The sequence below is a fragment of the Gracilinanus agilis genome, chromosome 1 (assembly GCF_016433145.1).
Source record: "Gracilinanus agilis isolate LMUSP501 chromosome 1, AgileGrace, whole genome shotgun sequence".
NCBI classification, from domain to species: Eukaryota; Metazoa; Chordata; class Mammalia; order Didelphimorphia; family Didelphidae; genus Gracilinanus; species Gracilinanus agilis.
The window spans coordinates 779,282,292-779,296,957 of NC_058130.1; the positions used below are offsets into that span (position 1 = coordinate 779,282,292).

At 59.0% G+C, this 14,666-nt stretch overlaps 1 protein-coding gene across 1 annotated transcript in view; it reads left to right on the forward strand.

The window, feature by feature from the left end:
* Positions 1-14,666, forward strand: part of DEPDC5 (DEP domain containing 5, GATOR1 subcomplex subunit) — a 119,146-nt gene that overhangs the window by 86,970 nt on the left and 17,510 nt on the right. Inside the window, exons 32-36 of the mRNA XM_044656583.1 lie at positions 1,432-1,497; positions 6,970-7,124; positions 7,477-7,554; positions 8,888-9,020; positions 11,347-11,455. Of these exons, the coding sequence (XP_044512518.1) occupies positions 1,432-1,497; positions 6,970-7,124; positions 7,477-7,554; positions 8,888-9,020; positions 11,347-11,455 (541 nt within the window). The remainder of the gene's footprint in view (positions 1-1,431; positions 1,498-6,969; positions 7,125-7,476; positions 7,555-8,887; positions 9,021-11,346; positions 11,456-14,666) is intronic.

A 14,666-nucleotide genomic window follows, 5' to 3' on the forward strand; every position in this document is an offset into this window, starting at 1 on the left:
GAAGGGAGCTTGGGGGGGTGACCCTGGGGAGCCTGGAGGGGAGACTGGAGAGGGTGACACTTGGGGGCCAGGAGGGTCAGGGGGGACCTGGAGAGAGTAACCCTGGGGGGCCGGGAGGGGGTGACGAGGGAGGTCTGGAGGGGGTGATGAGGGGGACCTGGAGGGGGGCCTAGAGGGGGTGACCCTGGGGGATCTCAAGGCAGCGTGCCCAAAGGGCACCCTTTCAGGATGGCAGCACAGAGCCCAGCAGAGGGACCAGGGCTTGACTGTGGCTTTAGAGCCAGAAGGGTGCTTTGAGAGGTATCTTGTGGAGCCCCTTCATGTTACAGATGAGGAAATGGAGGCTGAGAGCAGCCAGTCAGGGGCCAGGCCAGGTCTGAGACGGGGTCCTTTGCTAGCAGCTCTGGGGCTCTCTAGATGAAGACCTAGAGATAGTGATTCACAGAGACTGAAGGAGACAATCCCTTCTGGCCTTCCTGCCTCCGCCGCACGCTGATCCCAGAGAGTGGGGGGCGGCTTCCCTGGAGAAGCGAGGTGGGGTCTCCAGGTACGGGCTGACTGAATGGACTGATCTATTAGAAGGGAGGAAGGCAGAGTGGATGAGAGTCCTGGCTGTGGAGTCAGAGGACTTGGGTCCAAATCTCCCCGTGGGACCTTGGACAACTTATTTCATATTGCTGGCCTTGATTTCTCCTTTAAGTAAAATGAATGGGTTGGCTCAATGGTCTTCAAGCTCTTCTGACTGGTTCTGTGAGAAGACTCGAATGGGAGAAGCTGAGGAGCCCAGGAGGGCCCTGAGGACATGCCCCTGGACACTCGCTCTTGGGGCTGGTGGTGATGGAATGGAGTAGGGGAAGGCCTGGGTGCAGAGCCCAGTGCTGCAGCCTTGAGTGTCCACTTCCTCCATCTGAGCCTCAGTTTGCCCATCTCTGAGTTATGATGTAAATGCTCCCAGGTCCTCAGACTCATCTCCTTTCTCTTTGTGGGGGGAGAGGCAGCCGCTGGAGGAAGGTGTCCGGGTCTGTGCCCCCGCTCCTTGTCTAGGCCCTGCCTGGAATTCCTTCTTCTCTCTGCCTCTTGGCTGCGCATGATGCCTGGCTCAGAGTAGGCGCTTCCTGAATGCTTCCTGCCTGGCACTGTGCCTGCTCCCTGCCCCTGGGCAGCAGGGCAGGCCCTCTGGGACCCCCATGTGTGGACAGCTGGGCCTTTGGGGCAGGCCAGCTCTGCTGCCTCTGAGCTTTGGCCTCCTCCTTCCCTGCCTGCCTCCCTGCAGAGAAGGCTTTGGTTTTTTCATTTCCTCTTGTTCTCCCCTCCATTTTTTTTTTTTCTCCTCTGCCTTGCCCACTGCCCCTGGTGATTGCCTGCCGGTGCCTGTTCTGTTCCCTCACCTCCTCGTTCCGGTGTGTCTGCCTCTTCCTCCACCGCCTCCAGGAGGGGGCCTTCTTTACGGAGTCTGTCCGCAGCCCACGTACAGCGCCATCCGCCTTCTACCCCCAGGTCAGTCGAACCCCCCTCCACCTCCTCTGCCCACTCAGACCAGTCCAAAGGGGGCCACAGTCTCCAAATGGAGCCCAAAGCAGGCCCTTGAGAGCTGGAGACGAGGGCAGACATCCCCCAGGAGCCAGAGCCGTCTGCCCGGGTGGCCCCCGCCTCCTGAAGATGGCCTCTGGCCTCCCCTGGGCCATGGCGGCCCGACAGCAGCGGTTGCTTGGAAGGAGTGCCCGGCTCCTCACTCCTGCCTCTCAGGCAGATCCCAGGGTTCAAGGATCGAGAAGTTGTGTTGTGAATGTGTGTGACACATGGCCAGTGATGGTTGGAAGAGCCCCCTGAGGCACCACGGCCGTACGGGCATGGTGCCTGGCCCAGAGTCAGTGCTTTTAAAGTGCTCCAACGTCGCTGGTACAAAACACCGTCTTTCTCTGCTCCCAGTTCCTTTCTGGGCAGCTGGCAGAAGCAGCCTGGTGCCCCGGCTGTCCTGATCCTCCTCCCCTTATCCTGGCTGGCATTCATGCAGCCCCCATTCTGCCAGAGGGCACAAGGCCAGGGTTCACATCCCAGCCCTGTGGCCCGGGCAAGTGAGCCCCCCGTTTCCTCCTCTGGCTAGTGAGTCCAAGGCCACGTGCCCTGCCTCCCTCCGAAGGCCCCGGGGAGGAAACTTCTTGGCAAAGTGCCCCCTGAGTGTTAGTTCTTATTAAGATCTGGGCCGTCTGGTGCCTGGAACAGACCCTGCAGAGAGACAGAGGGCTGCTTGTGCCTACTGCCTGGCATGGAGAGAGAAACTGAAGAGCAGGGCCATGAGGGCCCCCAGCGTCCCTCTTGGGCCAGGTCTAGACATGGCCCTTCAGGCTGATGTACTGGGGACAGGGAGTGGGAAGGGGCTGGTGCTGATCGTGGTGCTGAAAAGGAGGAAGAGAGGCGGTGCACTCGGGGGAGATAGGCCGAAGCCTGAAGCTCTCATTCCCCAGTGCCGGGTTAGGGAGACTAGGGGACCCCCCCCCGCGTTCCCCAAACATTCATTAAATGCCAGAGGTGTGCAGGGCCCTGTGCCATGTCCTGGGGGAAGAGCTGAGGTGTCAGTGAGGCAATCCCTACCCTCAGGAGTGTCTAAGAGGGGATGGAATGCTGAACACGGGACCCAGAAACGCTGAACAGTTGTATTTGGGGGTGCCGAGAGGCAGGGGTCAGAGAAGGCTTCAGAGAGAGGGCAGCATCCCAGGCAGGCTTCAGTAGCTCACAGGAGTGCAGAGAGAGGCATTCTGGGTACAGGGCCAGTAGGAGCAAAGGCTTCTCCAGCCAAGCCTCTCTGAAGTGCTGAGGGCCTCTAGGACACCAAATGGCAGAACCTAGAGGGCCCAGAGAGCCCATTTTTCAGATGAGGACACAGAGCCAGAGAGAAGGGTCCTGGGACCATAGATGTCGAATTGTTGGAGATTTCTGAGGCCATCTAGTACAAAATGTCATCTTACAAAAGAGAAACTGAGATGCAGAGATGCAAAGGGATCTGGTGTGCTTCCCTGGATAAAAGCGTTGGACCAGGAGTTAGGAAGACCTGAGTTCCAATGTGGCCTCAGACACTTAGAAGCTTTGTGACCCTGAGTGAGTCACTTCATTTCTGTCTCCCTCAGTTTCTTTATCTACAAAATGGTGATCATTAACAGCACCTACCTCCTAGGGTTGTTCTGAGTATCTAGCAAGTTGGTATCTATAAAGTGCTTTGGAAACCTTGACATGCTCTATAAATGCTAGCTGCCATTATCGTTTATTGTTGTTGGTCAGAGGCAGAATCTGAACTTCAGACCTCCAGCTCCAAGACCAGGTGCCCAGGGTCATGTAGCTGGCTCGGCAGCGGCTGTGACCCGACGCCTGGAAAATGCTGTGGGCCTACTCTGGGACTGAACAGGAAGAGAGCTGAGCAAGTTAGAACAGGGCAGCAACAGAACAGATCGGGCTGTTGTTTTCTACCCATTAAAATGCCAGCACCAGCCTTGGGGGGCAGCTCTGTACCCAGAACCAGGCTGGGAGCACAAATCCAACCCAGCCTCCTTTTCTAGAGAAAGCCTAGAAGCTGGGAGGCTCCCGTCTTCCCAAGTCTGTAGGGCTTGGAAAGAGCCTTGGCCTTGGAGGGGAGAAGCCCTTGGGCTGCGAGCCCTACTGGACAGCCGGGGGACCCCAGTTTAGCCCATGGGGCCTCAGTGGCTCCTCTGTGAAGTGAGGGGACGGGACAGCAAGGTGACCTCTGAAGGCCCCTCCAGCTTGGAATCCTGTGGCTGTAGACTGAGACTCGAGAGGTTCCCCAGAAGTCATCTAAAAAGGCAGTGATGCAACTGTGCTAGAAATGAAGCTGTGTCCCTGGTAGGGGCCATCCAGCCTCTGCTTGGGGGATTTCCAGCAAAGCCTCAGTGTCCACTGAGGGCTGGTGGCCAGTGAGGCCTGCTGGGCCTCCACCTTGTTGGAAGGGGTAGAGTTGGCGGCTCCCATCTTCTCTAATCAGGAGGAACAGTCAAACTACTTGAGTAGGTCTGCGGAGGGGGACAGTGGACAAAGGCTGGGTCCCCTTCCTGGAAATGAGTCTTTCCTTAAAAGGAACAGTCACAGGGGCCGGCTGAGTAGCTTGGTGGATAGAACCAGGCCTAGAGACAGGAGGTCCAGGGTTCAAATGTGGCCTTAGACACTTCCTAGCTGTGTGACCCTGGACAAGTCACTTAAACTCCATTGCCTAGTCCGCCTTAGAACCAATACAGTATTGATTCTAAGACAGAAGATAAGGGTTTAATTTTAAAAAGTAAAAAAAAAAAATAAAAGGTCTAGTTTTCCCTGCCACCTCCCACTGTGGCCCCCAATCCATGTCCACCTGATAAAGTCCACATCTCTTTCCTCCTAGCTTGGTATCGGGGGTCTCTGCTGTGGCCCAGCTTCAGTGGGCAGAGGAGCAGGCAGGCCTCCGGCTGTTGTGGTCAGCCATGTGTGAGAATGGCTGGGAACCAGGTGCCCACAGGTCTGAATGTCAGGTGCCCAATTTGGTAACAGGCCTGGGGAGGAGCAGTGGGCAGCACTTGGGGAATGGACACTCCATTGACTTAATAGAAAGGGAGCCCAAGGCCTCATGGGGGAAGGGGAAGGAGAAAGGGAATGTTAGCTCCAGCTCCCCTCACTCCAAATCTCATGACTTTCCCCACCTTGAGGGGAGGCTGTTCTGTGAGTTTGTTCCAGCTGTGAGGAGAGGGGGGCAGTGAAGGGCTTCATCAGTCCTGGAAGACCTGAGCACCATTCTGAGTTTGGGGAGAGGAAGCCCCTTGGGCCTGCCCCCTGCCTAGGTTTGGGGGTCCTTACCTCCCCCTCTCTCCCGGCCATGTCCTGACATGGCCCTGCTTATTACATGAACAGGTGGTGGGTGGGAATTTCAGGCTATCTTGGGCCGAATCTCTGAGCAGTCACCATCAGCCTCGGGCTTGTCGGGGATTTTGTTCTCCTCCCTCAGATCCTTGGGGTGACTCTGACTTGGGAATTAGAAAGTGCCTGTGAGTCTGTTGGTCTGGGCCCTTCTCCCCGGGCACTCCATCACCACCTGTGGGAGTCTGCGCCCATCCCCAGGCCTTCCTGGCATGGTGGGATCTGCCAGCCTGTGCTAGGCAGGTAGAGGGTTGATGGGTTAACCCCTTTCCTGCCTAGAAATCTGCCAGGAAGTGCCCAGGGGGCACCCAGCCTGCCAGTGAGAGGTCCTCAGGTTTTCTGGGACTGATGAAGCCCGTCACCCCTAGCCTTCTCCCAGCTGGATCAGGTTCAGCCTTTTACAGCCAGGAAACAGAGGTTAAGAACCTTCCCCAGGCTCGCAGTGGGAGCGTCCGAGGCGAGTTCCAGGAGCGGCGCGTTCTGCTGTGCTGCTTCACTTCAGCAAACATTCAGCCCGTGCTAGGCAGAGATGACCCCTGCCCATCAGGAGCCCTGCAGGCTGAGAGGAACCTGGGTAGCTGCTGACCCTTTATGAACCTTCTGATTTGGGTCTCCTCATCAGTAAAATGGGCAGAATTACTCTTGCCCTGCCTGTTTTTAGGAAAGTGGCCTTAGGGTGCTATGACCGTGTCAGTCATTGCTCAGGGGCTGAGATGGACAGAGAGCCATCATGACAGAGTTAGACCCCAGAGCCTTCACAGCAGGTAGCATTGGCACTAAATTTGAGGACTAGGGGCAGTGAAGTGGCACAACAGATAGAATGCCAAGCCTGGAGTTGGAATGATCTGGATTCAAATTGGGCCTCTCACACTTCTTAGCTGTGTGCCCTGGGCAAGTCGCTTAACCCCAAATGCTGCTTTTCTGTCTTCAGAGTTGGTACTAAGACAGAAGGTCTGGGTTTTAAAAAAAAATTAAATTTGAGAATTCTGTTGGAGCCTTTAAGAAGCTAAGTTTGGGCAGCTAGGTGATACAGTGGAGAGAGCAGGGGCTTGGAATTGGGAAGACTCATCTTCCTGGATTCAAATCCAGCTGCAGACATTTACTGGCCGTGTGACCCTGGGCAAGTCATTTAATCCTTTTTGTCCAAAAAAAGAGAGAGAGAAGTTAAAGTTACCTCCATGTCCTATTGGCGCTCTGGAGTCTCAGTAAGAAGGAATAAGCATCTGGGCTTTCCTTGGTGTGTCCAGAAGACTTCTCCAAGACAGGAAAGAAAGGTTGTTCCTGAGGAATTCCACTTTGAATTCACGAAGTCTCTGAACTGTGCTTTTCCATTCTTGTCTTATTCATTCCAGGACTGGTCTCTGGGTTCCTTCCTCCCCGGGGTCACTAGAGGTTAGGACTGTGCATGGAGCTAAGAAATGCATCTTAGTTTGGAGCCACTGACCAATGTTAGAAAGATGGGGCAGGGCAGGAGAATGGCCAGTGCCTCCCCAGATTTCAAAAGAGGCAAGAGAACAGAATTGCAGGCTCTTGGCCAATGAGCTTGACGTAGATGCCTAGATCATTAAAGGGGTGGCTGGTGGCCATTTCGAAAGGGAAGCGGCAATCCCAGGAGGAAGCTTGGCTTCACCCCTGCTGACCTTTCCCTTTCTGGCAGGATTACCAAACTCTCAGATGAGGGGAATGGCCCGGCTTTGGTTGACTTACCTGATAGAGTGAGAATTTTGACTAAGGATTGCCTGGCCACTGAGGTCCCTTTGACTCTTAAATCCTCAAGTCTGTGACAGTAGAGCATAGGTGTTAGACGTAGAAAGGCCCCCAGGATTGCCTCAACCACTCCTCTGCTTGTTAGAGGATCCTGAGCCCATCGGGTAGCAAGAGTGAGGCCTCATGACTGCAAGCTCCATGCCCCTTGGGAAGTGCCACGCTGGGCAGGGCCCTGTATGTGTAGTTGGAAGCCCTTGTCAGTTCACTCTAGGTGACGTTGGAGCCTGATCTCCTTTAGGGGCTTTGGAGGAGAAGAGGGAACCATTTTGATAAGAACAGGGTAGAACCTCACATACTTTCACATCCTTGCAGGTCTCGGTGGATCAGAGTGCCACTCCAGCTTTAGATGGCACCAGTCTGGGCATCAGCGTGGGCCAGCCCATGGACAGAGGCAGCACGCAAATCTTTGGGAATGCCCAGGCTGCTGGAGAGCAGGGGTACCCCCTGACAAACCCTAGCGATGGCAGGTGAGATGCTCTGGCCACCCTCTTCCTGTTAAGAGTCCCCCGAGGGAGAAGGAACCTCACAGAGCTGTTACCCCAGCTTCGAACCCCTATTTTGTCCTTCGGTGCTTAAGGGCCCCTGCTTTTGTGTGTAGAAGAGTTTGTCCTTGCCCATGTGCATACTCTGTGAAGGCTTCCTGAAGAAAGTGGCACCTGAGTTGGGTTTTAAGGACTTGACCCAAGAGAAGAGAAGAGTCCTTTAGGGAAGGAGGTTTTGGGAGAAGTGGGATCTCACCCATAATTGCAGGAGGGACCCTGCTGGTGTGGGCTCCCCTGGCCTGCCTTGATTTAATCCACCATCTTCCCCATGTTCCAGCTCTCAGCAGTTCCCGACCAGCTCCCTGACCACCTCCTCCACCCTGCTGGAGATCCTGGAGGCCATGAAACATCCCTCGTAAGTGGTGGGGATTGACCCATGGGATGGGAGGGCCCAGGACTACAGCAGGATAAGGCCCCAGACATGGCTTACACAGAGTGAAATGTTCTGGGCCCGGAGCCACAGTCTTGGATTCTAATCCTGGCTCCATTTTAACCTTGACAAGTTTCTTCCCCTCCCCGGGCCTGAATTTCCTCTGGTTGGCATGGTGATCTCTAAGCTACCTTCTGTATTCAGTCTCAGCATCCTTCCATGGGCCCTCCCAGAACACACTCACTGTCTCACTCTCTGTCTCTCTTTTTCTCTCTCTCTTCCTCCCTCTGTCTCTGTCTCTCTCTCCCTCTCTGTCTTTTTGTCTGTCTGTCTCCCTCTTTCCTTCTCCCTCCCTCTCTTTCTCTGTCTCTCTGTATCTCTTTTCTCTCTCTGTCTCTGTCTCTGTTTGTTTCTCTTTCCCTCTCTCCCTCCCCCACCCCTTGTCTCTGTTCCTCTTCTTCAATCTTGGCCAAGTTCCTTTCCTCCATGGGCCTCAGTTTCCTCATCCTTGAAAAGAGGAGAATGAGCTGGCTGCTGCTCTCTGGGATCCCTCGGGGGAGTCCCCCCCCATCCCCTGACTCTCTTCTTGGTGCTCCTTGTAAGGGGGAAAAGGGGTTTTTGGTTGAATATATTAAAAGGTTCGGTTGCCAGGGAATTGAATAATTATCAATCCCCAAAATGATTTTAGTGATTTATTTACAAAATATAGGAGAGAGTGGAAGTAGGGAGATGAGAAGAGGGTAGAGTAAGAGATCGTATTCAAGCCTGGGTTATTAATAGACTAAAAGTCAATTAACAAGAGGTTTAGTCAGAAGGGATTCTCCCAATCAAGGGAGCCTCCCAGGAGGCTGGTACCTCCTGGGAGGTTAAAGGAGTCAGCCTTCTTCACTCACCATGGGTAGTTCTAAGAGAGAGATTTAAGAGCAGTCTCACCAAGGTCTCAGGGTCCTGGGTCCAGAGCTCCTCCAGGTTCTAGCAATGAACAAGACGACCTCTGGCTCTCTCAACTCTCTCTTTTTAAAGGGACCTCTTTTGCGTCACTTCCTGTGCCTTGTTTGCATGTCCAATCCCAACAGATGCTTTTCTTAGGACTGCCCAGGAAGCAGTCAGTAAATTCTGATTTGTTACTCATTCTAACACACATGGGTTATAGATCACCCAACCTGTGAGTTAAGTGGGGATGTTTTTACCTTTGGTGATTAAATCTAAAGATGGGCAGGGTAGATTTAATCTCATTATCACACCCTGGATAAGTGCCCAGCCCCCTTAGTCACTTTAGTCCTCCCTAATGCCCTCTGTCTCTACCGTGGGGCTCCAGGACGGGAATCCAGCTGCTCTCGGAGCAGAAGGGCCTGTCGGCGTCGTGCTTCATCAGTGCAGAGGTGGTGCACTGGCTGGTGAACAGTGTGGAGGGTGTCCAGACCCAGGCCATGGCCAGTGATATCATGCAGGTGAGTCCTGAGCTGGTGTTGGGAACGTCCCATTTTGGTCCGTGCACCGGTCTCAGGATTCTTTGGGCCGAGACGTCCTGGTGGCCAGAGGGGTGTGGGGCTGGCAGAGGTCCTGAAGTGCAGGCTGGGAAGGAAAATGGCCCTTGGGGCGCTGAAGGGTGTTGAGAAGAGTTCCCGCCCTTCCTCTGTGACAGATAAGCAGCCAGTGGTCACCTCCCATCCTAGGAATCCCGGCTGAGACCCCTGGGGTGGGCAGCAGAGGGGACAGAAGGGGGACTGGGAGCCCAGCTGACAATAGAGGGTGGTGTGTGTGTGTGTGTGTGTGTGTGCGCGCGCGCATGTCTGTGCCTATCTGTGCATATATGTCTGTGTCTGTGTGTGCATGTCTGTGTCTTTGTGTACATATGTCTGTATGTGTATGTCTGTGTGTATCTGTGTATGTCTCTGTGTGTGTATCGGTGTCTATATGTCTGTGTCTGTGTATGTCTCTGTGTGTGTCTATATGTCTTGTGTGTCTTGTAAAGGTGAAAATTAATGGTTGGACAATAATTTTACGAAATTATGTGGTCACCAGTATTTATTATATCTCAAGTCAGAAATTTATTTACAAAATAGAGAGGAAATAATAAAGTAGAGAAATGTGAAGGAGATAGAAAAGTTAGTTAATCTATCCTATCTTAATCCAGGCAGAGATTAATTAGCTCTCAACCAGGAAGGCTGGTAATGAGTAATCATGAGGCCTCCTACAAGATGGAAGTTAGTCTCTCCAGAAACTAGGAAAGTAGTCAGCCATTCACTCACCCCACAAAGTAGTCCAGGAGTCAGAGTTCAAGTTGAAGCTGAACTCCAAGCCCACGATCCAAGCTGCAGTCTCCAGCTAAGCTCCCTCGAAGACTCTCTCCAGTCAGGGGACTGTCTCCACAAGATTGACCCAAGCTGCAGGATTCATGGCTTTTTATGGTGACTTCTTGTCCCTCTTCACAGGGGCCAATCACAGTTTCCAAATTGTGTTTGTGGGAACCAGTTCTCACCTTCTGGAGGAGTGAATACTCATCAAAAGGGTTCACAGATCCCTGGCTGAGGAATAAACTCTGATCATAGGAGTCACAAGTTTGGGACTGAATTAAAAGGATGAAGCTCTCTAAGTAAGTGACTAGTGAGTTCTCTAAGTACCTAGCTAGCTTCTCACCTAGAACTAAGTAGGGTGTTCAATCTTTTGTGGATTAGATTCAAAAGTAGACAAAGGAGAGTTAAACCTGTCTTCACAGTCTAAGCAGAGGTACTTAAGTTAGTGTTAACTCAAAATAGACAAAGTGAATAAAGGATTCCCTTTCACAAGTGTATACCCAGAGAGAACAAAGAATTCCCTTTCATAGTCTGTGGGTATGTCTGTGTCTGCCTGTGTGTGTCTGTGTGTCTTTGTGTGTGTCTGCATGTCTGTATGTTTTTCTGTCTATGTAGCTGTCTGTGTGTGTCTTTGTGTGTGTCTGCGTGTGTCTGTGTGTATATCTGTATGTCTATATTTCTGTGTCTGTGTGTGCCTATGTCTCTGTGCATGTATTGGTGTTTGGCTGTCTCTGTGTCTGTATGTCTGTATGTCTGTCTTTGTGTGTGCCTGTGTATGTCTGTATGTCTATGTGTGTATGTCTGTGTATGTATCTATGCCTGTGTGTCTGTGTGCGTCTGTGTCTGCCTTGTGTGTGTGTCTATGTCTGCCTGTGTGTCTGTGTGTTTGTTTCTGTGTGTGTCTTGTGTCTCTGTATCCATGTGTGTGCATATCTCTGTGTGTCTATGTCTGCCTATGTGTCTGTGTGCGTGTGTGTGACTGTGCCTGTGTATCTGTATTTCTGTGTGTCTGTCTCTGTGGGTGGGTGTCTGTGTGTGCCTGGGTGTGTGTATAGGACTCTGGGGTCTCCCTGGGCCTCAGTCTCCTTGTCACTAAAGGGAAGGGGAGGGGCAGCGAGGTGGACTCAGAGTCCTTCCTGCAGGCAGGAGGTCTTGGATTCCAGTCTGGATCCAGAGGTTTCTCGGCCTCGCTGCCCTTGTGCTTGGAGCCGGTCCCCAGTATGCGTTGCTATAAGGGGGGCAGGAGTCACCCCCAGATGGGAGGCTGGGCTCTGAGGTCAGCCTCCCAAGCCTGAGGGGCTGTGGAGGAGGGAGCTCTGGAGACATCCGGCCTCCTTGCCACACCACGCGCTGCCCACTGGGGGTAGAGGCTGTGGGGTGGGGAGCCGGGACGAGGCCTCCCCTTCTCGGGTCTCACTTTCCTGGCTCGTGACACGGGGGAGCGAGGCCCGACAGGCCGACCCCTCTGCTCCTCCCTTAGAAAATGCTGGAGGAGCAGCTCATCACGCACGCCTCGGGGGAGGCCCTGCGCACCTTCATCTACGGCTTCTACTTCTACAAGATCGTGGCCGAGCGCGAGCCCGAGCGAGGTCAGAGGGGGCGGGACCCGGCGTTCTCCCAGCCCCCACCCTGAGGAGAGGCTCTCCCAGACCCCTCGTCAGGGAGCACCCCTTCCCCCGCCCCAGGGAACGCCCCCTCCCTCCCTCCTCTTGGCCCCCACCCCGGGGAGCGCATTTCCCCCCAGCTGGCCCCCACCACCAGGCAGGCTCCCCCAGCCCTTTCTCCCTCAGGGGAGAGTCCTGGGTTGGGGGTCTGGGCTCAGCCTTGCCTCCGGGGTGTCCCTTTTGCAGCTGCTCCCCATCAGTGAGGGCTAAAGAGGACTAAGCCAGTGACTTGTCCTCGGAGGGAGAAGCCTTTGGGCCCCGGGGACTGGTGTCTACACCGCACATTGGCTGGTGGAGACAAGTCTCCTGGGGTAGCTGGAGGCTGCGGCCTGGGCTCTGCCCAGCTCCACACTGACCGGGGCTGCGGAACCTGGGCCCAGACTGTGCCCGCCCTCGCTGGGCATCAGGTGGCTCCTCTTTAGAATGGGAGGCTAGACTGGACAGCCGCTGGGCACGTCGCGGCCTGCTGGCAGCCGGCTTCCTGGCTCCTGAGTTTTGTCCGCAGCCCTCGGCCCCCCTCGCCCCCTCCCTCAGCCCCCTCCCTCGCGTGTCCGCAGCCCTCGGCCCCCCTCGCCCCCTCCCTCAGCCCCCTCCCTCGCGTGTCCGCAGCCCTCGGCCCCCCTCGCCCCCTCCCTCAGCCCCCTCCCTCGCGTGTCCGCAGCCCTCGGCCCCCCTCGCCCCCTCCCTCAGCCCCCTCCCTCGCGTGTCCGCAGCCCTCGGCCCCCCTCGCCCCCTCCCTCAGCCCCCTCCCTCGCGTGTCCGCAGCCCTCGGCCCCCCTCGCCCCCTCCCTCAGCCCCCTCCCTCGCGTGTCCGCAGCCCTCGGCCCCCCTCGCCCCCTCCCTCAGCCCCCTCCCTCGCGTGTCCGCAGCCCTCGGCCCCCCTCGCCCCCTCCCTCAGCCCCCTCCCTCGCGTGTCCGCAGCCCTCGGCCCCCCTCGCCCCCTCCCTCAGCCCCCTCCCTCGCGTGTCCGCAGCCCTCGGCCCCCCTCGCCCCCTCCCTCAGCCCCCTCCCTCGCGTGTCCGCAGCCCTCGGCCCCCCTCGCCCCCTCCCTCAGCCCCCTCCCTCGCGTGTCCGCAGCCCTCGGCCCCCCTCGCCCCCTCCCTCAGCCCCCTCCCTCGCGTGTCCGCAGCCCTCGGCCCCCCTCGCCCCCTCCCTCAGCCCCCTCCCTCGCGTGTCCGCAGCCCTCGGCCCCCCTCGCCCCCTCCCTCAGCCCCCTCCCTCGCGTGTCCGCAGCCCTCGGCCCCCCTCGCCCCCTCCCTCAGCCCCCTCCCTCGCGTGTCCGCAGCCCTCGGCCCCCCTCGCCCCCTCCCTCAGCCCCCTCCCTCGCGTGTCCGCAGCCCTCGGCCCCCCTCGCCCCCTCCCTCAGCCCCCTCCCTCGCGTGTCCGCAGCCCTCGGCCCCCCTCGCCCCCTCCCTCAGCCCCCTCCCTCGCGTGTCCGCAGCCCTCGGCCCCCCTCGCCCCCTCCCTCAGCCCCCTCCCTCGCGTGTCCGCAGCCCTCGGCCCCCCTCGCCCCCTCCCTCAGCCCCCTCCCTCGCGTGTCCGCAGCCCTCGGCCCCCCTCGCCCCCTCCCTCAGCCCCCTCCCTCGCGTGTCCGCAGCCCTCGGCCCCCCTCGCCCCCTCCCTCAGCCCCCTCCCTCGCGTGTCCGCAGCCCTCGGCCCCCCTCGCCCCCTCCCTCAGCCCCCTCCCTCGCGTGTCCGCAGCCCTCGGCCCCCCTCGCCCCCTCCCTCAGCCCCCTCCCTCGCGTGTCCGCAGCCCTCGGCCCCCCTCGCCCCCTCCCTCAGCCCCCTCCCTCGCGTGTCCGCAGCCCTCGGCCCCCCTCGCCCCCTCCCTCAGCCCCCTCCCTCGCGTGTCCGCAGCCCTCGGCCCCCCTCGCCCCCTCCCTCAGCCCCCTCCCTCGCGTGTCCGCAGCCCTCGGCCCCCCTCGCCCCCTCCCTCAGCCCCCTCCCTCGCGTGTCCGCAGCCCTCGGCCCCCCTCGCCCCCTCCCTCAGCCCCCTCCCTCGCGTGTCCGCAGCCCTCGGCCCCCCTCGCCCCCTCCCTCAGCCCCCTCCCTCGCGTGTCCGCAGCCCTCGGCCCCCCTCGCCCCCTCCCTCAGCCCCCTCCCTCGCGTGTCCGCAGCCCTCGGCCCCCCTCGCCCCCTCCCTCAGCCCCCTCCCTCGCGTGTCCGCAGCCCTCGGCCCCCCTCGCCCCCTCCCTCAGCCCCCTCCCTCGCGTGTCCGCAGCCCTCGGCCCCCCTCGCCCCCTCCCTCAGCCCCCTCCCTCGCGTGTCCGCAGCCCTCGGCCCCCCTCGCCCCCTCCCTCAGCCCCCTCCCTCGCGTGTCCGCAGCCCTCGGCCCCCCTCGCCCCCTCCCTCAGCCCCCTCCCTCGCGTGTCCGCAGCCCTCGGCCCCCCTCGCCCCCTCCCTCAGCCCCCTCCCTCGCGTGTCCGCAGCCCTCGGCCCCCCTCGCCCCCTCCCTCAGCCCCCTCCCTCGCGTGTCCGCAGCCCTCGGCCCCCCTCGCCCCCTCCCTCAGCCCCCTCCCTCGCGTGTCCGCAGCCCTCGGCCCCCCTCGCCCCCTCCCTCAGCCCCCTCCCTCGCGTGTCCGCAGCCCTCGGCCCCCCTCGCCCCCTCCCTCAGCCCCCTCCCTCGCGTGTCCGCAGCCCTCGGCCCCCCTCGCCCCCTCCCTCAGCCCCCTCCCTCGCGTGTCCGCAGCCCTCGGCCCCCCTCGCCCCCTCCCTCAGCCCCCTCCCTCGCGTGTCCGCAGCCCTCGGCCCCCCTCGCCCCCTCCCTCAGCCCCCTCCCTCGCGTGTCCGCAGCCCTCGGCCCCCCTCGCCCCCTCCCTCAGCCCCCTCCCTCGCGTGTCCGCAGCCCTCGGCCCCCCTCGCCCCCTCCCTCAGCCCCCTCCCTCGCGTGTCCGCAGCCCTCGGCCCCCCTCGCCCCCTCCCTCAGCCCCCTCCCTCGCGTGTCCGCAGCCCTCGGCCCCCCTCGCCCCCTCCCTCAGCCCCCTCCCTCGCGTGTCCGCAGCCCTCGGCCCCCCTCGCCCCCTCCCTCAGCCCCCTCCCTCGCGTGTCCGCAGCCCTCGGCCCCCCTCGCCCCCTCCCTCAGCCCCCTCCCTCGCGTGTCCGCAGCCCTCGGCCCCCCTCGCCCCCTCCCTCAGCC